Source organism: Plectropomus leopardus, chromosome 6 (genome assembly GCF_008729295.1).
Source record: "Plectropomus leopardus isolate mb chromosome 6, YSFRI_Pleo_2.0, whole genome shotgun sequence".
Lineage (NCBI taxonomy): Eukaryota > Metazoa > Chordata > Actinopteri > Perciformes > Serranidae > Plectropomus > Plectropomus leopardus.
In genome coordinates this window covers 14,786,345-14,808,433 of record NC_056468.1, presented here as the reverse complement: position 1 = coordinate 14,808,433, position 22,089 = coordinate 14,786,345, and the positions used below count along the sequence as shown (strand labels likewise).

Below are 22,089 nucleotides of genomic sequence, written 5' to 3'. Positions count from 1 at the left end.
AATGCTGTATTTTTGGATGACTGTAGAAGTGTTTGACTTTGAGTTATAATCCTTGTTGGGTTAGAAAAGCGTTCAGGCAGCACGAAAGTGCATCATCCATAATGAACATGCAAATAAATCCAATCAATTTGCATGCACAGAATACACATGCATCAGCCATAGACATTTTTAGTTAGATTATCTGCTTGTGTGATGTGATGTTGAGTGTTTATTCCACCACCTTTTTTCGCCATATAATACTTGATTTCACCTCAGGTATTATAGTAAGGCATGTCTAATCTCATCTGTTCTAATCTCTCTCTTCACATCTTTTCCTCTCATCTTGATCTCTTTTTATCACAAACCACATCATCATCTCTCATCTTATCTCACTTGACCTGATCTCATCCCCTCATCTTCTCTCATTACCTCTAACCCTGTCTGATCTGCCTCCATCACCTTGATTTCCTCTCATCATCCATCATATCATGCCATCTTTTTTCATTCTTTCCTCCTCTAACCTCATTATGTAATAGTCTAAGATGATATTGTACATCTATGACTGCACATGCATACAGTCAAGGTAACAACAAAGGAGTATCAGTGCATGACTTAAGAGTATAATTGTGTCACTTAACTAGTTTTACCACTGCTCTCCTCTTTTCGTGTATGTGAAACAAACAAAAGAAGAACAGGAGCTTGGATAAATGTGGCAACAACAGCAGGATATGGCTCACGCTGAATGCTAAGACTTTATTTGGCAAAGTGAGGTCCCCGTGTATTATGTAACTGACTGATGTAAGTGCTGAGATGAAGCTGCAAGATCAGTTTCATTGAAGTCATTAATAGTTGCTTTCTTTTACCTCTTCAGCTGAGTGCATTGCACTTTCACAGAGACTTAATGGATGAGAGATCTTTGGCCCTAACTTCAGCGGGCGGGAGAAGTGTGCTCATATGCTAAATCACTTTTAGACAGCGATCTGGATGATGCTTATAAAAGCAGGTCTGGAACACTTCGAGAGTGGTGAGATGAAAAGCTTTACAATAACTGCTGCCTCTGAAACTGAATGCACTTACGGGCACACATACTGTATCTGCAATATTGTTTCTATCGACAGTCCAGTTATATATCAGAACAGCTCGTCTGAAATGACGTGACAGGACTATGGAATTGGAATACTATTAGGATGCTAGTCTAATGTCCTTAAATGAACAGCATGCAAAGGCCCTGACACACCAAGAAGAAGGCTGGACATCGGTCAATGTTGGGCTGTCAGTGAGTATTTGTTGCTCTAGTCACAGCTTTGTGTCCTGCAAAGTTGGCCCTTGTCGGCGCTAGTCAGCTTTTTTTCCCCCGATTCAGCATGAATTGGCAACAGATGAGCCCATCAGTGAATGAAATCAGGCTTATTGGCTGTTCAGTTCAGCACAGGAGAAATGAAACAGATGTCAGGAAAGTAAACAAAGAGCTAAAGTCAAGAGGGAGTAAGGTAAAAAAAAATAAATAAATAAATAACAACATAACTTATTATGTAAGTAAAATTGTTTTTCTTTAGCCATTGAGGTCATTAGCCAAAACATTTCCTGATGGTGTGGTACTGTTCACTCATGCATGAAAATATCTTGTTCATTCAGTTTTGGATCGTGTTGTTAATGTGCTAACTGGTTGACTAGCATCAAAAAAGTCTTTTGGTCCCCCTTTTTGAATGCTGATTACAGACTACTACCGCCTGCTAGTGTGCGGGGGTATTTACTTTCATGCAGGCCAGAACGTATGTGCAGGTTGGCCTTCGGTTGTAGCCTTTGCGGTGTGTTCATGTTCTTTTTGGCAGAGACAAAGGTGACAAGATGTGACACAGAAGCGTACCTAATGATTACTCAAACAGCAATTTCCACATGGTATTAGAAAAAGTTTTTTAAGACCTTTAGGGACTGCATGTCATTTTTGTAAATGTAAACTTCACAACTCTCGCTGACATATCCCTTAGATCCTGTTTCTCCTCGGGCATCCTGACTCAGCATGTTGAGTTGTGTGGGAATACACCTTCCATCAATCTCCAACACTGCCAATGGTGTGCCTGATAACCATTTCCAAACTGGCCACCTCTCATGAAAAGAAAACACATGATGGAGCGTTGAGCACGGGCCCGTTGCAGCCCCCCTGTCTACTGGCAAGGACACTGTGACAGATGGCCTCTGAAGCTAGGAGACAATCCCTATACTGGAAATAAAGGATGTGAGCCAGCAAAAGGAGGCTAACATCAGAGCATGTAGCCTGAGCAGAAATCCTATCAGGGAGTTCATTATTAAAATAAGCTTAAACACGGGCAGGATGTGTAGCATGGGGTGACTGTGATTCAGAAATGATAACAGAACAAGCAGCTGATGTAAGCTTGTTGTTGGTGAAGATCACACACACTGGCACTGGCTCTAGTCATATGGCCCATACAGCCCTTCAAGCTACAGGACATAGTACAGAAAGCAGTGGAGTGTCAAATCGACGAGCGCATCACATGATGCAAGCAGTGAGCACGTCGCAGCACCATCACGAAACGTGTCTCCTTCATTTATTTTACAGGAAAATTGCAGCCTTACAATTTTTTAAAAAAATTTTTTGCAAATAGCATTAGGATAACTGATAGATGCGTGTTTTACCACATGCGTCTTTACTCACAGAATCACTTGCGTTTTTACGCAGCTGCTCCTCCTCTCCCACCCTCGCGGCCGGGTCCACCACCAGTTTCTCGAAACACGCCGAGCCGAGAGAGGAGCTCTTCTGCTGGTACATGATGAGCTGGGATACGGGCAGTTTGGGGCTGCCGTGCGCCGTCAGCTCGGGTTTGCTGCCCGTGGCTCCAGAAGCTGCGCCAAGGTGATGTAGGGGCTGCCCGCCGCTGCTGGTGCCGGGGACCGCGTCGCTTCCATGGGACTTCTTATCTCCTTCAAAAGGCGCCGGCGGAGAGCAGCACAGATTCGGCTGAGACGACGAAAACACCCGGTCCAACTGTTTCTTTTTCCTCTTGAACATCCATAACCCCGATTCCTTTTTGCTGCCCTCCGCGCCCCCGGTTGCCCGACGCTCCGATCCCAGTTTAGGACTGAGCCAAGGCTTGGTTTTCTCCTGGAAATTCTTCCACATCCTGCGCTGGTAGGACAGAGACTCTTGTCCTTTGGCGGTGCTCTCGTCCTTAGGTGATTTCTGCTCCATGGTGCCTGTGCAGCAGCCAGCCAGCCTGAGCGCACTCTGAATAGTGGAAGGATGTCACAGTTGGGCTGCTGCAGCTCGGGAGCACTTCCACTGATGATCAGGTTCAGAGCGCCAAGTAGGATACGCACAGTGTGGTGCTGGAGGGGGTGTTAGTCTCCCAACGAACCTTGTAGAATGCCTATGCAGGCAGCGCTGTAAATCTTGTGTGACACACTGTGCAGCGACCTTTTTAGATGGCAAGCAATATTAACTCCTGTATTGAAGATTTGTCTCAGCTCAGTGATGAAGTTGGAGCACATGCAGTGACTTCTCCAAGAGTACATAAAAATGCTTGGTCATGCTCAGCTTTGGTTGTTGACGGTCTGCTCTGTCCACTGTGCTTTACAAGGGTTTAGGCAAACTTCCCCATTAATTGTTATATTCAAATGAAGGACGGAGGCTGCACCGCGCCTCCCTCTGGCCAACCATGTCACTTGACTGGATAATCTGTATGCTGGTGATTGCATAACGCAACCCCACAATGCCTCATGGTGATGTTTATAATTCAACTGTGGATCCTCTGTCACCCCCATCTGAGTGTATCTCTTTGTAGTTTGTGCCTGGTGATTTTCAGCCTTGAGATTCACTCCTTCACAGCAGTGACCTTGGCACAATCCAGAGTCAGAAACCATAGAGAATTTAAAGACTTTTCTCTGTTGTGTCATGTAGATGTTCTCGCACTGTAGCCATGTCTGGATATGTTCTCCCTGTCAAATAGGTTAGGCTTCAGCGAATGTTATCACCCACATGCAGCAGTGAGCATGCAGCGCTGAACAGCCTCTTCTCTTTTTAGATGCTGTGCTGCTGCGGTGCATATAATAACTCATTACATCTCCCCCTCCGGCCCTTGTTTCAGTGCTGGCCTGTTCCGTCCCTCCGTCCCCTGCCCCTGGTCAACACTATCACGTAAACAAGCACACAGACAATAATTACAAGAATGAATACCTCTATCCATCTCTCTATAGCACACATGTAACCACATGAAAGAGGTCAGAAAATGACCTTTTATGTGCAAACAGGGCAGATGGAAATGTACTTCTTAGGGGAATGTTTTAACTCGATGAACTTCATCCCACTACGTAGGCAGGAACTAAGAGTCCAAGGACTTATATGCTGCTTGCATGAACATTTGTTCATATGAGACACGATGTGACCTTGGTATCACTTGTCAGAGTGATGATGAAAGTGTGAGTGGCACTGACAAAGCCTTCTGTTGCCAGCTCCTGGCCTCGACCCTCTAACAATGAGAAAATGATAATGAGCCTTCAATGTTGTGTGATGATTTATGGCAGCATTGACCTCTGCAGGAGAATACTTCATATAACTTCTCCAATCTTCACTTTTCCCCCTAACATTTAGACATGTCTATGCAGCCAGAAGAAAATGTTGGCATTGTGTATTTCTACTGACCACAGATACACCTGTACATTTTATACATATCATAATGTTTTTAAAGTGACTTAGTTCAGATTAAGGACAGACATGAGGAAACATTATGATTCAAAATAATTTGCTACATGTGAAACACACAAATGCAACATAAAATTTACAATGCCAACATTTATTCTGGTTACTGGGTTGGTCTATGTGTAATCAGGATGTGAATTTAACACTGGATGAGAATCCAATAATGAGTTCTGTTGTAGTGTGGGATCACTTTGGTTGATATTGCATCCTCCATACAAAATAAAACACTTTAATTACAACCAGGAGGGCACTGGCAGCAACACAGTGGACTGCCCTGAACCCCTCTCTCTGTTAAGTGGATGGAGATGTGAGCATGTGAGCCAAACAATTCCTTTCAGCTACCATCGGCTTTTCTGGATAACTGATGAGTCTGCAGCAAGCAAGCCTTTCCTCTTAATGATCCTGGTCCTTCTGCTAAGAGACCCATCCACTGTGTCTGTGTGTTTGTGTGGCTCTGAAGGCAAACACCTGCAAACAGACACTTAAAAACCCAGAATCATGTCCACAGACTACAATTGCATGTAATTCAGTGGCCCACTGGAACAACTTGAATAACGCTGTATGATAATGTAGGTCAGGTCTTGGTTAAATTAAACATGATAAGGCCATTTTCACAGTGTTGAGTCATGCCTCTAATAACTCATTCAGTCAGAGAAAAGCTTAATATTACATGGATAGCTAGTTATATTGTGTGCCATGAAACCGCATAGGGAAGGGATACTGAGCGGATGCTTTCAGTGATGTGGCCAATATTCTCCTTACTGCCTGTGCCAACTTCAAATAATCACAGATTCTGTTTTTCAGCCCCTGCCTGCTTCTGCCACAGGAATTGGAGATGCCTGGTGCGACCTCTCGATGCTCGTCAATGGCAGTTATAATGAAGTAATTTAAAGCTTGACTCAACTTGAGGGTTTGGGGTTTTGTTTTTTTTTTGTTTCTATGGCTACTAGAGGCCAGGACAGAACATATTTGACTTTTCTTTGGGGGGAAAAAGTTTTGGTTTGTTATAGTTTCTTAGTGATTTGAATGTAAATTAAACATATTAACACAAAGCTTAGTTTGAATTGTAATCAGATGATAATACACTGCATTTGTAAATTGTAATTAGCCACATTGAAAGGGCCACTCCATAGGAACTTCATAGACAAATTCAACAGACCTTTCATAAATAAAAAATTTAAAGTACAATTTGACACCAAATGAAACCCAAATGTTGGAAGAAGATATGACTTTGTCGCTCAGTATAATTCTAAGAAAAATGATATGACTGAAATTAGAGACTGACTCGAGTAACCACTGCATAATGAAACTGCTTTTAGATTTCTGTATCTGTAAAGTAAAAGAATTCAGGTCACAGAACGATATCTAGAGGAACAAACTGAAAGGCAGCTGTACTCTTTACTTGCCTTTAAAAAAAAAGGTGAAAAAAAAGTAGTAAAAAAAAGTGCAGTTGTCTTCCGTTTTATTGGGGTTTTTTTTGGCTACATTGCAGACTACTCAGTTAGTCAGCAACATTTCTTAAAGTTCAAGTAAAAGTAATTGTTCACAGTCTTTGTTCTGGTTCGCTGAGTTTTAAGCTGCTTCACCAAGAATACAATGCATCATTCTCGCATTACTGTGTTGACAAATTCACACTGGCAGGCAGGCACACCCCACTCAAGGAGACCACAGTTACCAAGTGACAACACAAACACATGAACTCAAGAGCCGGCTGAAGAAGAGCACAGGCCTGTGAGTATCTTGAAATGGAAAAAAATACTGCTTAATATATTGTTGAAAAAAAAGGGAACATATTACATTGCATTAAATGGGTCTCTTTATGCTCAGTTATGACTATGACATGTTTATTATGTTAATTTTAACAGAGTAAAAACTACTGTATATCATGCCTTAATATAAAAAAATATATGTTTTTCTCTGTAGATATGAAGAATGTCCCACGAGTCAAAGTTACAGCCCTATCAGAACACCACCAGGTGACTTTTGTTATTGAAATACTGCATTTTTATCAGTTTTAACCATCTAACTATTACAGCATTGTAATATTTTTCAACTTCCTTAGTTCCTGCAGTTCCGCTAATTCAATTCTAAATTCTATGTGCGTCCGAGAGGTAGATAAGTTCTATTTCCCCCCCGCTGATGGGGTGGTAATACTGTTGGGAACCACCAGTGACCTTTCTAACACCGCCGTGAATCACATTGATCAAATTAATCCTTAATCCACAGTAGCATCAGGCAGGGTGACACAGCACGCACATGAAGTCAATGAGAGCTGTGGTATGAGGATGACCTGAGGGTATGAAAACCAGTGCACATCATCTCATTCTGTCTTCCTTATCCTTCTGGGTGGATGAATGCTTCATTGAATTATACTGTTTTTATTCCTGGATGTATCCCCATGCCTCCAGTGCTGGAAAAAACATTTTGTGTGTTTATGTGTGTGATTTGCAGCACATATCCTTCAAATTACCAAAATCAGTAACAAAGAGCTTCTAAGCTACAATGACTCAGAGTTTGGTTGTCTGTTTACTTCCCGATTAAGGCCTGATGTCTTGGAGGGTAGTCTGCGCGGTCAGGAGAAGATGCTGGCTGTGCTGCTGGAACAGGCTTTCAGGATCAAAGAGGAGGTGGCAGCCGGTCTGCAGTCCACCCAGGGCTCCCTCCAGGTCGAGACTCTGTCCCGCAAGCTGCTGGAGAATCACATAATGACCATCACACGTATTGTCAAGCAGCTCAGCATGAACATACAGGTACACAAATGTGGAAGTTGTCATATATGGAAATTTACTGACACACTTGTATTGTTGCTGTGCACCCTGTCAGAAATATCTTCTCAATATGTGGATAAAGTCATTGTCCATCTGTGTGGACTCCCTTTCTTTCTCTCTACCTGCCTATGTTCCTGCTCATTCTTTCATCTCTTTTCTTCTCTTCTCCTCATCTCTTTTGATGTGCTGCACACATCCAGACACACAAACTCATGCCCGCAAACTCACAGCTGATTTGATTACACCTGATAGAATGGTGCAGCGCCTGAGCAAAGCCTGCCTGACTCGTCGTCAACATCAGCTCATGGACTTTTTTTTTTTGTTTGTACAAAAAAAAAAAAAATACTAATGATGTTCACAGTATGTGGTTAAATAAATACTGTCATGTTGCGTACTAATCTCTGAAAACCAGCAGTCAAAGGAATTACTGGTTTGTGCGTTGAAATATGACTCACAAAACAAAAAAAAATGTTTGGAGTCTTGGTTGGCTGAGCCACAGTTTGATCACCGCCTTATAAAAACCGAGCAAAAAAATGAAATACATTACCTCATTAGCGCAAACCAAATGGGCCATTAACATGATTAGAGGCTGTCATGATCTGAAATAAAACAAGAGTCCCTGAGAGTCGATTAATTCTGCACATGAAGAAGGAATAAACCAAGGCATGGAGTGAATATGCTAGAAAATCAAATGAAAGGAACATCATACGGTCGTCTTGTTAGATGTTGGGTTATCACAGACACATTGCGCACGTGGCCTGTTTATACAATAATCATCCTCCATGCAAAACAGTGGTGATAAAGTTTCTGGCAGTTTTAAAGAAGCACTGTGTAATATTTAGAGGGATTAAGTAAGGGATTAAGTAAAGTAGCAACCAGCTGAAATTTAAAATTAAATTAAAATTGCTTCACAGCTCATTGTTCAGGAGGTTTTTACTGATTACCTGCAGAGGTGTCCTCTTCTCCAAAACAAATGGAACCTGTGATTTAAACCAATTAAAACAAAAAATAAAGCGATTTATGGCAAAAACTATTGTTTCTCTGACACTTTTTGATACATCAGAGGCGGGCTGCTAGCCCAGCACCTACTAATCTGAGTTCACTTCTTTTCTTTGTTAACTTTAAATCCAGATGTTCAGGAGGTTTTTACCAGGAGCCAAATTATCCGCAGTGGTCCCTTCCTCTCCCAAAAAAAAAAAAAAAAAAAAAACCAGACCTGGTGATTTAAACTGATAAAAACACTGAATAACGCACTTATTGCAAAAAGATTACTTACTAAGGTTGCTGACGCGAAAAAAAAATGCGAAAACAAAGCCATATCTAGAGCCAGTGTTGTGGTTTGTATATTCTGGGCTACTGTAGAAACATTGTCGTGTAACTCACCAATGATCTTCCCCAATCCCTACGTAGAAATAATCAGCTCATTCTGATGTAATGAAAACATAGGGATACTTATTTTCAGGTGTTTATGCACTAAAGAAAATCTACTTTTTGTTGCAGATTCTACTTCGGGCACTATATTCCCTAATCATACACCCAGGACTTTAACGCTATCTCAGCAAAGGACGCATGATAGTTTCGCCCACAATAGAAACTTTGAAGGCATTAACATCAGGGGCAGGAAGGGAATTAGCACACTATAAAATATGGCAACTCCTTTCACACAAAATATAAAAATATGCTCTCTTTGCTCTGAGCAGGCCCTGGAGAGACAGATCGCCCAACGCGACTCCGTCACCTCTGGCACTACAATGGCTGTCCAAAACCTGGACCAGAAGAACACGGCTGGCATTGGAGACCTGAGAGGAAGAGTAGCCAGGTATGCACACTTTGCTGGGGTCAAATTATGTCTGCAAACATCAAGGTACAAACTGTTCAGAGCGTTAACAGTTATGTTAACAGTTATGTTAACAGTTATGTAATGAGTGCCAAGTGCTTGCAGATTAAAACTTTCCACTAAAGTAATTTTTGGATGGATAGTGCAATTATTTAGACCGAGGTCTGCTGCATAAGTGATGTGACTAATTGACTTTCCTTTGTGAAATTTTACTTGTTTTTCTCTCCCTCTCATGAAGTGAAATTGTATAGCCTGCATCCTGACTGGTAGCTCTTCACAGTCTCACAGCTTCCAATCCATCGAGGCATCGCCTCTCTGACACTCCCGTAGACACTCGCGCATGCACACATTAATTATTTTGTTCTCAACAGTGTGGAGTTTCTAGGTTCGAGCACGCTCTAGATGCTGATAAGCACTTGCTTATTATTAAGTCTGTGTGGAACATGCTCAGATTGGATTGCTGTCATCATCAGGATTGCATTAGGATTTTTTGCTACTTGAAACAGCCCTTGCAATCACTGGTCAATACCCCTGAGATGATATAATTTATCACCAGACAATAGATCAAAGATGAATGTTATTTTGTGAACATCTTATTTCACAGCAGGCTTACTTCCTCTGTGGTGTTTAAGAGGTCAGTGGTGAGAGGGAATATTGCCAATTACTCAACAAACAGCTGATTTATGGCCCAATAAAAGCTGCAGAAAAACCTCACCTACTCAGCCTAATGACCTCTTGTGCATTAGTCGTAAATAATCAAGTTAGTTGAAGGCTAGCAGTTTTTGATAAACTGCATTATTCTGCAATCCCTTTATGGAAGCGCTGTAGCGCTCTACAGGGAAATAACCCTTATTTCACACTGGGCATTCCCATAATTAGCTGCTGACTTTGGAGCTTACATTATATTTTATCACAAATATTACATTGACATGCACACACACGGTAACCCTGATAGAGACGGGGAGAGAGAATCTGCTGGCTTGCCGACGGCATCTTAAATTAAACACAGGAACCAAGAGAGATATGTTGCAGTGTTGATTATAAGGGTCAGCCCAGTTTATGTTTAATACATAAATTGAGTGGAGAATATGTTAGAGGCAGGATGTTGCATGCAAGAGGCTGGTGAGTATTTTTTTTTCTACAATCTGTGGATTGTATTTGGTGATGAAATTATTAACCATCTTATTTGATAGGTTGTCATGTTTCCTCAGATACAAGAAAAAAATATTAAATAAGGAAAGGTCATGAGTCAGTGTTCAATGAGCCAGACTTTGATGTCAGTTCTATTAAAGTCAATGAGGCAAGTACGGCAAATCACACACACTGTGTGTTTTTTTTTTTAATATGATGGAAGAATTTTCAGTCAAAGTTGAAACAACAAATAAATGATGGGTTATAGTGTGATGCGCCGTGCCCCTCCTATCAACTCCAACAGAACTGACTCTGGAACTGGCTCCTTGAACTCTGACTTAAGACCTTTCTTAATTTTAAAGTTTCCTTGAACAGATGCAAGCATGTTTCCAATGGAAAATTCAAATGTGTTCATTCGGCATTCAAAGGATAACAGATCACTGCTTTGGATTCAGCACGGCCTTCTATTGGCTTTCGTTAGCTCGCCTTGAGAAGCACTGATAAGGGCAGCTGTCTGATTTTCTTCCATCTATCTAGATTTGTCTATAGTCTGAAGTCTGTGCTTCATTGCTCACCTCCCTGTCTTCACACCTTTCCTCAACTCCCTCACATCCCACCATTCTCATTCAGCTGTCCCTTTCTGCTTCCCCACCTAATATGTCAGGTGTGATGCTGGCATCACCAAGCTGAGCGCTGACGTGAGCTCTGGGGAGCAGCGGGTGATTAGACTGCAGCAGGAGGTGGCAGAGCTCAGGTTGGCCGTGGACGTGCGGCTCGAAGAGCTGGAAGTCAAGGTGAGAGACGGTGCGTGACTGCTGACAAAGGGTTTGGCAGACGAAATGTTCGACAGCACTTTAGTCTACACTATGAACAAAGTAGCTAAACACCAGTGCCAAAAAGAAAAGTCTTTAAAGTCATTCCTCTGGTACATACCAAAATTCTCCTATTTCTGTGACATTCAGGATATCAAAACTAGGTAGAAGTACGCTTAGAGAGAACCTTTAATGGCACTGCAAGTGACAACTATTTTCAGTGTCAATTAGTCTGTTGATTTCTTTCTCAACGATTCGATTACTTGTTGTTGGTCTATAAAATGTCGCAAAAATATTGGAAAATATCGATAAAGCCCAAGATGACATCCTCAAATGTCTTGTTTTGTCTACAACCCAAATATATTCATTTTACTGTCATAGAGAAGGAAAGAAAGTAGAAAATATTCACATTTAGTAGGCTCAAATAAGAGAATTTTGAATTTTTTCTTTGAAAAAATACTCAAACTGATTAACTGATCATCAGATGAGTTGGCTGAATAATTTAAAAGACAGTTCATCTGGGCGGCCTTTAGCTCACCTGCTAGTGTGTGCGCCCCATAAACCGAGGCCCTTGCAGCAGCCAGAGTGCAATTCCAGCCTGTGGCCCTTTGCTGCGTGTCAACCCCCCTCATTTCGAACATGCAAAGTCCTTATAAAATGAACCTAATCTCCAGCCTTTGTTATCCCCTGACTTTTCCTTTTGCACCACCACCAAATTGATATTTTTGTTTTTAAGTGAAATGTCTTGAAAACTACTTTATAGATTACCATGAACTTTGTTCCAGACATTTATGGTTACCAAAGGATGATTTCATAAAAACTCTCCTGATTTTTCCACTAGTGCCTCTATGAGGTAGAAATTTGTGGTTTTGAGTGAAATGTCAAACAAATGCTTGATGGATTGCCATTAAATGTTGGTTGAACTTTTAAATGTTGGTTTTACTTTAGAGAGATTAGCTCTGTCCTCAAGTTAAAACTCTAATATGCCCAATAGTTTGGCTTATGAACAAATACCTGCAAAAAAATAATAATAATCCATCAGCTTCAGCTGTACTAGTACTACTACTACTACTACTACTACTACTACTACTACTGATAATAATAATAATAATAGATTACAAATAAAATCTATTATTATTAGTGCTATGCTCAACTATGATAATGAACACACTGTACCTGTTAAACATCAGCATGTTAGCATTATCATTCTGAGCCTGTTGGCATGCTGGCAGACTCATAGATGGAGCTGCATGGCTGCTCAGAAGAGATACTCAACTTGTTTGCCCAGGGGCCACTTTTACAGAAAGACAGGAGCCCAAGGGGCCAGTTCCTAAACAAGCTTTGATGATTAATAATTTAATATATGGATTATATTAATAATTAATATAGAAATACTGACTCTTAATGACTCTTAAAATGAAAAAATGACTGTTAATGTTGTTCTCATATTTCTTAAAGGTCCACTGAGTAGGGTTTAGAGGCATCTGTTGGCAAAAATGTAAAATAATAATAATGAAATATAATAGGGGCCAAATAGGGCCCTTCACGTTTTTACATCCACCAACCTAGTACCACTAAATGCTTGACACAAAAGAGAAATTTCACTTCTGCAACCTCCACCACTAAATCCTACACTCTAGACCTTTAAATTATTCTGTGTTACACACAATTGTACAACCCTAACCTAATCCTTACCCTACCTCTGCCTCAACACACACACACGCTCTCTCACACACAGCTTTGTGCATGAGATTCATTTAAATACTACAGTGTCAAATTAAGGAATAATGGTCTCCTTTGTCAATGTGTTTAGGTATTAAAGGGGGATTACATTTATTTCAGTGCTGCTTGCATGAAGGAAATAATAATCTAACAGTATACGCAAGGGGTGTATTTGCTGTTTATCCTTGAGAGGGTGGCTGGCTGTTTGGCAGGTGAGTTAGAGCTTACTGCTGCTGTGAGACCGGCCTTATCAGAGAAAGTCAGAAGCTCAACCACAGACTCTGTGAGAAGGAAATGAGATGTGAAATTCATTCAAACAGGGGATGTCAACATCTCCACATAAACAACTTTTACTGCCCTCTGAGGTCAAATTTTTTTTAAGATAAATATAAAAAAAATACTAAAACACTGGATTAGGACACATATGTTATAATGCTCTCCATCACATCACTAAATCCAAAGCGGCCTCAACTACCCTCTCAACACACACTCCCAATGATTCAGCCTGGACTCAGTCCTGTTAGTGGTAAATCATTGTGATGGCAGCACATTAGCTGTGGAGCAGTGGTCAAGCATGCACCATAAAGATAATGAAAATGCAGAGAAAGTGGGTCAGCACCATTACTTCCAGTCCTGACCAGCCACAGGAGTGGCGCAACAGTTCAATCAGCTCGACTCAGCAGAAACCACAGAGGTTAAAGGTCAGATCATAGAGCCAACACCACAAGAGGCTCCAGTGTCATGTAATGGCATGTGTTTGTGTGTTTCCATTTTACAGCTTCATCGTGACCTGGGGAGGCTGGAGGCTTCATTTACAGAGCATTTCCAGGGACAAAGGAGCTCAATGTCTGATCTGCAGACGCAAGTTAAACTACTAGAGACCAGGTAAAGATGTGAATTAAAGAGGAAGCACAGTCCAAAAACATGGCTCACAACAGATACTGCTCAGCAACACATCTTATTTCATATACTATTGATGCATGCAGACATACATACTGCTTGAGCATATGCTTCCAGGGATTTACCTGATTATCAAATCTGTGTTTTGGGAAGAAATTAGGCCGCTGGTAAGCACACATTACTGCAAAGTCTCATTAGAATTTCAATGTTTCTACAAAGATGATTTTTACAATAATTGGTGTTCCTGTAAAAATGCTCAATCTTAGAACCTTCTGCAAACATAACTTTCAATTTAACATAAGCTTGCTATATATTTTTTAATTCCAGCTTTCTCCTGGCTTTAATTTTAAGATTATTCTGTACTCAGTATACTGCGTGTGACTGGGAAATGTGACCATTGTCTTGGCTAATTTTCCATTTAGCAGCGCTCCTCAGATGACTGATTCTTTTTGTTCTCTTTCTCATTCTTCCCAGACCCACATACTTAATAATAATCTATGGGTGACTATTTTGCTTATCAAATAATACCCCTGGTTAGTCATAACTCTAAACAACTGGGCATTTCAGAGCCATGGTAATTTCAAAAATATTGATGCCGAAGGCAGAACAAAGTTGTTGGTTAAGTCAATTTAAATCCATTTGATAAATACTCTCAATTGGCAGCAAATATGCAAAACAAATCCACATAGTTTTACCATGGTGGAAACAGAAGCAGAGAGACATGAATGATGAATATGCTCTATTTAGTAATGCTGTAAATCTGTAACAGAAACCAGGTCACTGATCATGTTAGAAACAAAAGAACAATAGATAAAAATAGATGAAAAGCAGCACTGTCTGTGTTTCTGAGCCAGGTGGAATAATGACAAAAAACAAAAAACATAGCCACCAATATTATTTCTTCCATCCAGGCGACTCCTTGTTTATTCACCCTCTAAACTTGACCTGCCTTGTCTGCTGCAATGGCGAGTCATTTTGAAGCAAACACAGCTAATTCCAGAGAGTCCGTCTTAACCTTCAGTCCACACAGATGCCTCAGTCGATGTTGCACCCTCCCGCCTTATTGTTAAATATTAAGTCAAACTGTTTGAGCAAAGATACACCCACACACAACTAATGTTTTTGTTATAATCAACTTAGCTACAGCGTTTAGGACCGCAAAACCTGGAACAAGACATCTGACCACAGCTTTAAAATCCTACACAAACAATACACTCATTAGAAAGACCAGCCGCCCTGCTGCTCACAGCGAAACAACACTGACAGAGGAATCAAACGTGCTTAGTGATTTGTGGACAGGCTCAAGAACACGACAGCACTTAAATGAAGGCACACTGACCCTCTTACACGAGGGAAATGATAAACAGCATCATCTAAACAGGCCAATTCAGCTGTTCTGCTGTCGAGTGTATGCCTCGCCTATAACAACAGTCAACCAGATTAGCCATAGCATGACGGTAAAAACCAGGTGTCTCTGGTGCAGCAGCCCTGAAGAGGTAAATGCATTTGTCGCAGGAGTCTGATTTGTATTGTGGTCAAACACAGACACAAACATAACGTCCTGGCATTTGCCTCATTGATTTTCTCATTTAGGAAGAACCTGTGCATCAGATGGATTCAAGGACAGAAGGTCAATTGAATAGAAAAGCCCATATGTTTTATATAAAACAGAAAAACCCGCTGAGTCACTGTGTATTGTGTCTTATGGTACAGTATAGCCCACACAATATTTTACTCAACGGGTCAAAGGTTGCAGCTTTCATCTGAGACATTTTAACATTGTTGACTGTATGAGCTATGTGAGTAATGTGAGCAACTAACAGCCACAGAAACAGCTACCCGGTCCGATATCAAATCGAGAGGGACATGCTTCCCAAAAACAAGCACAGTGTTCAGAGCTACAAGAGGGTATACGATCAACCATCAATATTTAAGAATTTATGCAGCATCATTTCACAACCTTTTACACGTTTAACCTAATAGTTGTTTTTGTACATATCAAAGTATTCTGCATAATTTTAAAAATCTTAATGACCAAATATCAATAGCAGAAATTGGACCAAGTCATTGTTTTGCAAGTCAAAAGTAAGTCTTAAGTCTTTGCTCTAAAGTCCCAAGTCACAAGTCTTGAGTCCTAAACTTTGAGTTTCAAGTCCTTAACAAGTCATAATACGCTCTTCACTAAATGTATTGTATGCCATTTCAGCAACCAAGTGATAAAATATTAATTTGCCAAAATTATCAATACTTTTAAATTTGTTAAAAAAGAAAGTGCAATAGAACTTAGTCATATACAGCAAAGGCAGTTAGTGCTGACATTGCACTTATCATCATAGCATATGACATTTAACCAGTATTATAGAATTAATTCTTCTTAATTCTGCCCTGTCTTGCTGTATTTTTCTCATCACATAATGGAAAAATATTAATATTCCAAAAATAATACTTTCATTCTCCAAAATTGGAAGACATTTTTTACAAGAATATTTTTTCCTTAACTTGATATTGTATGTTGTTGCATGCTTTATATTATATGTCTAAAAAAAATAAAAGATTTATATTTTGATTCAGGAAATGAAGTGAAATTAACTGATTTGTGGCACACTTTCTGAATAACATAATTTTTAATCTTTGGGGGAGGGTATCAAGTCCTTTCAAGTCAAAAGGCTTAAGTCCACATGAGGTTACAAGTCAAGTAAAAGTCCAAGCGGGGTTGCAAGTTTGATTTTTTTCAAGTTGAGCCTAAAGTCATTAAATTAGTGGCTTGAGTCTGACTCATATTTTACATAAAACAAAGTCTGAAATAAATCTGCAAATGTGCATCTCAAAGCATGCTCATGTTTGCATGTGTGCAGATGTGTATTCAGCTATTTGTTTGTGTAAATGTGAGTTTGTGCGTCTCTATATAGCAGCAGCACCCAACCACCAAGTAACAGTATTGTGCCTGCTGAGGCTGGCATCAAGAAAACCAAAAAAAGCAGCGCTGTTGCTAAGGAAGTCTCACCTCCAAATACCACAGTGGGAACACAACCCTGAACACTGACTTTCAAACAGCTTCAAGCAGCTGAACATAAACCATCTTGATTTTAAAATAAACTGACAGAATATCAATTATTGATTTATGACTGATATTCTCTTTTTACATCCCTGATGTTAAACCCAGAGCAAAGACAAGGAGATGCCAATAAAGTACTTGTTATGGAAACAGACAAACTCTTTTTCTACTGCCAAGCACAAAGCAGTGCCAAATAGGGGCTCTTTATAATGCGTCTAGATTTACAGCAAAACTTGCTCCGGTTTCCAAGTATTTGGAAACCGGAGTATTTGGAAAGCATCTGTATGGATTTTAAAACACTGATAATCTAATCTACTAATGGTGTTTTCTCTGTCTGCAAAAATATTGTTTCTTTTTAACCGTCATCTGTGACTGCATTTCCAAAGTAAAACCTACTTCAGTGCTCTCTATCCCTGGGGGCTTTGCAGGATGTCAGGTGAATTGAAGGAAGCCAAGGAGCACACAGATTCGCTGAGGAAGTGGACGGAGCAACAGCTCAACAGCTTAGCCCAGACTCATGCAGAAAGCAGCCAGCAGCACCACACACAACTGCACGGCAAAATGGTACTGTAGCTGTCAGTTTGACCCGAACAGTTTACGCAATTATGTCCACAATGACAACATGCAAGGCCGTGTTCAGAATATGGTATACCTGTACATTTTCTGTCATTTGCCTGTCCTCCAGGTCTTTTCATGCCTCCACAATCACATTTTGAGGATAAACTTCCTGCATGTGGTGTTCAAATGTGCAGAGTCCAGTCACACGCTCTGAGCTGTGACTCAGCAGAAAAAAAAGCACTTCACTTTGAAAATAATCAGGTGGAACGTACGGGGAGAACGCTGCAGAGTTAAAGGGAGGGGTTTGTATATATGGGATGTTCATGAGACAGTCTATTAAATTAACCCTTTGAAACCTGCGGAAATGATATTGATTTCTTTTAAAAAAAAAAAAACAAAAACAAAGGAAGAGGAAAATAAACAATTAAAGAAAAAAAATGAAATGACTCAAAAAATTAGCAAGAAATTAGTGATAAGTAAAAAAAAATACCTGAAAATTAGTTTTTTAAAAAAAGTTTAAAAAAAAACAGCAACAAGGAAATGACTGGGAAAACGGTGTCTAGAAATGTACAGTATATTAATTCTGAAATAGAATTTTTAAATTGTAATTATGCTAATAATGAATATAGTTTTTACTTTGCTTTTTTCTTGTTTCCCTTGACATTTTCCCTAGCTTTTTTAAAAAAAATAGTTTTCTAAATCTACTAATTTTTTTGCAATTCGTCGAACATTTCCGACCAAGTATCTCATTGCCTTTTCCCCATGTTTTTGAAAAAGAAATTGCAGCTGTTTGCTCAGGGTCCACAGGGTTAAATATTTGTGAAAGGCATCTAAAAGGAGCACAAGAAAAGTGATGTCGCTCCAGGTCTCAAATGGTTAACCATGAGACATGTGATATAATTACACACTTAAGGTTACTGTGTATGTTGTAATATGGCTGTGATTTGTAATGCTCACATCTTACGAGCAGCGCCTTAAAATCTGAATTTAAAAGGATGTTCCTGACTGTTCACATTACAATTTGGGGTTAATGTAAGTGCTGTGCAGTGCTGTGAGTCTAACATTTGAGGTTATTTGTGAGTGTTTTCTGTATTCAGTTAGAGGCAGAGTCGAGATTAGCTGTCCAGCTACGCGCTCTGGAGGTCCGTATGGAGCAGTCGGAGGCCCAGCGGGATCAGACCGACCACAGTCAGGCAGATCAGCTGAAACGCTCTGAAACTAAACTCAGTAAAAGAATGACCTCAGTGGAAAGCAGCCTTCATCGGGAGCTGCAGCTGCTCAAACAGGAATACCACAAAGGTGGGTGATCACTGTCTTTAACTTGCTGTCATTAGTGAGTAAACACACACATACTACATGTATGTACCTTAAACGTAAAGGAAAAAATACCGCTCAAAATGATTCATAAATTGGTGTGACCTGACTACTCTGCTAATATTCACAAATATCTAACTGTTTACCTTGACATAACTGTCTGAAATGTATCGATTTTTTTTCATAAATAAAGTCAAATATAACATATAGAATAATTTCATGCCAAAAAAAACTATTTCTACAGACATGATCAAGCCTCCCTCTCTGTGACAAACAACCAGCAATATGCTAACATGAGCGAAAATACAAATACAGCAAGATTTTTAACCAGATTAAATTAAACAGCTGTGAGCTACAGCTGCTTCATGTTGCTACCTCAAAGCTTATAAGTCATGCAGTTGGACAAGCCATAGGCATACACAACCATCCAGGCACAGCAGCTCTGCTCTGCATCAAGCTGCTGTTGACATCAATCCCCATCTCACTGATGTGCCAACTGGAAACTCATTTCCCAGGAGACCTGGCACAAGATCTCAAACCTTTCCCACTTTCTGTCAACCTCTCTCAGTCTCGAGCTCTTATTAAAGTGTAGACAAATATAAAAAGAGACAAAGCCTCCCTCCAGTAAATAAGAGCAGGAGTAAACTGTCCCATGAATCATCACAAAGTCACAGCTCTCAGAGCTGGAGAGCTGGAGAGCCATCCATCCATCGCACTATTTTAAGTATAAGATGAAAAGATGGAGGGAGATGGTATTAGAGGGGAGAAAAGCAATACATAATTGATGAGTGTCGTAAATATTCGTGGCAGGACAGGCGGGGAGTCAGAAAGAGAAGGAGAGAGATTTAATATCCCATCATTGTGCAGGAAAGTTTATCCCTCCATCTCACAGTCACTGGATATTACTGCATAGAGTACCTGCAATATTAAAAAATATTTCCATTTTAGGCATTATGTAACTACCAAACGAAGTCATGATAACTGATCATCATAGGCAATTTAAAAAAAGAGATTAAAAACAGTAGAATATTAAAGAGAGGAAAATACACATTAATGAAACTAAACAGAAATGTTTTTGCAGCTGTTACTACAGCACCAGATGACACAATGTTGGAGCCACACAAACCTAACGTTATATACGCACTGTACAACCAGACCAAAAGCCCAGCTCAGTACAACTATAACAAACACCTCAATCACCAGCAACTTCACATGCATTTACGTCCGGTGATCCTCTCTGCTTCTCTTTTGGACAGGGTTCCTCTCCGTGCATGATGCCATTGAGTCCCTGAGGCACATAGGTGACATCAAATCCCGCCTTGACAAGGAGAAGCTACAGAAGGATATCCGGCACATCTGCAGCAAGGTGGAAGAGCTCAATGACTTGTGACATTATCAACTGAGGAGGAGCTCTGTGTTATTGTCACACCTAGCAGCTTGAATCAAACTCTTTTCAAACTTCAGGGCACGCCAGTCAGTGAGAGAGTCAACTGCTTCCTCACTGGCTTTATTCACATCTTATTCTATAAGCCCACAGATATTTAGAATATAGCTATATTTAATCTAATCGCTCTTTGAAAATCACAGAAATTATCTTGTCAACTGCAGTAGAATACCTTTTGTTAAATGTTAGGCAACTTGACAACAGACAGACCAGTCAGTGACAGTTAATTTTGTGTTTAAAAAGCCAAGAGGATTAATTGACTACCATTTCACTTTAACTCACTCCATCTGTTTCTCTTTTCTGCTTTATAGCATACAAGATTAAGCCACAATTTGTCATTTATGCCATTATCTTGTCAGACCTATTTAAGAAGCTTGAGATGAGAACACCATTGTATTAAAAGTTTGTCACAATTTTTAATGTCAATAATATTAAGATAAATGAATGGAAATGGCAGAATATATTGAATCTTATTATTAGTATGTTTTTTTCAGCCATAAGAGGCGTTTTGGTGTGGTAATGGACTATTTCTAGTTTGTATATAAATTTCTATATTTAGATTCAGACAACTTTATTTATCCCAAGTCAGTTTTACAATTTTCCCAGACTAAACACAACCTGACACACAGGAACAAGTGTCACTCTGCAGTAGTATTAGTAAGTCAGAGACATCAATACACGGACAAAGATGCTCACTGGCATCTGGTGTGGTCCTGTGCATACTAACTCACATGAGGATGAGACAGAATAAATTAAAGACATACAAAAATCCCATGTTTCAATACATAAGTAAGTAAACAAAAATTAGACATTGTGATGCATTGCACATTACTTAAACACATTCAAAGAACCTATGTATAAGCTTACCAGCCATATGACCATCTTTTGAAGCAGTTTGTCGCTGCTTCATGAGGCAGCACCTACATACTGTCTGTCCTGAGGTCTGATTTGGAGATCAATAGCTGTTTACTATGATTGAATATGACGTATTGCGTGATTCTGTCTACTTGTTGTCAGCAGTGACTTTTCGTCAGTGTAAATTCGGGCAAAGGAAAACCTCTGCCGAAACCCGGGATCGAACCAGGGACCTTTAGATCTTCAGTCTAACGCTCTCCCAACTGAGCTATTTCGGCTACACTACGATTGCGTCACTCATATCAAATCAGAAATATAAAGTATCAAAATATTTTGAAATTGCAAAAGCAGAAAACAATGAGGGTCGCAACATGTTCTAAGCGAAATCGAAACAACGTAAACGAACCAGGACTTTCGCTCAACCTTGTTTTACATCAAATCCACCATTAGACTACCATTACTTTGTCAGCCTTCCCGGGAGCCATACTCGCAGCTAACGCGAAATGTAAGTCGTTGCTTAAAGTGGCTCTAATCAATGTCGCAAATAACAAATAATCCCCAAATACTGACACGGACACGTTTTGTTGAGCACGCAGCAGCATACAGCGAAAAAGTGTCAGAAACTCACCGTAGCCTTACACTACCAATTAGCTTGCTAGCTAACGTACCTGGTAAACAAATTGCAGCATTTAGCAGCTAAAAAGTCAGATATTTCCCTCAGGAGTTGAAAGAAACCAAAAACAGAGCTAAAAGAGAGTGAATATCGGACTTACATTTGCCAGTTGGACAGCAGCAGGACAGGAATGAATGCTGTTGTTCCTCCATAACTGCTAGAGGAAAAGGCGACAAACAAATGTTTGCTAACAAGTTCGCCATAGGATTTAATGCTATTATCTTTTTTTTGCTGCCCCCCCCGTGTGACCAAAATTAGGTATTGCCGGTTCAAATTTCACCAAAGACCATGGCAAATGTATACATAAGTGCATGAATGAAAACAGAA

The 22,089-nt window shown here is 40.1% G+C and overlaps 2 protein-coding genes and 1 non-coding gene across 3 annotated transcripts; 1 reads left to right on the top strand and 2 right to left on the bottom strand.

Moving 5' to 3' along the window:
• Positions 1-2,527: 2,527 nt before the first annotated feature.
• Positions 2,528-4,144, bottom strand: zgc:194908 (uncharacterized protein LOC797835 homolog). The gene has a single exon (XM_042487641.1). The coding sequence runs from the start codon at positions 3,185-3,187 to the stop codon at positions 2,606-2,608; it is 582 nt and encodes a 193-aa protein (XP_042343575.1). The 5' UTR covers positions 3,188-4,144; the 3' UTR covers positions 2,528-2,605.
• A 921-nt stretch (positions 4,145-5,065) lies between these two features.
• On the top strand, positions 5,066-20,586 carry fam81b (family with sequence similarity 81 member B). The gene is made up of 10 exons (XM_042488663.1): positions 5,066-5,575; positions 6,335-6,424; positions 6,617-6,669; positions 7,236-7,443; positions 9,162-9,280; positions 11,094-11,223; positions 13,742-13,848; positions 17,347-17,482; positions 18,574-18,775; positions 20,047-20,586. The coding sequence occupies exons 3-10, from the start codon at positions 6,626-6,628 to the stop codon at positions 20,178-20,180; spliced, it is 1,080 nt and encodes a 359-aa protein (XP_042344597.1). The 5' UTR covers positions 5,066-5,575; positions 6,335-6,424; positions 6,617-6,625; the 3' UTR covers positions 20,181-20,586.
• A 708-nt stretch (positions 20,587-21,294) lies between these two features.
• On the bottom strand, positions 21,295-21,367 carry trnaf-gaa. The gene has a single exon. It is a non-coding gene; the product is annotated as a tRNA-Phe (tRNA).
• Positions 21,368-22,089: the final 722 nt, after the last annotated feature.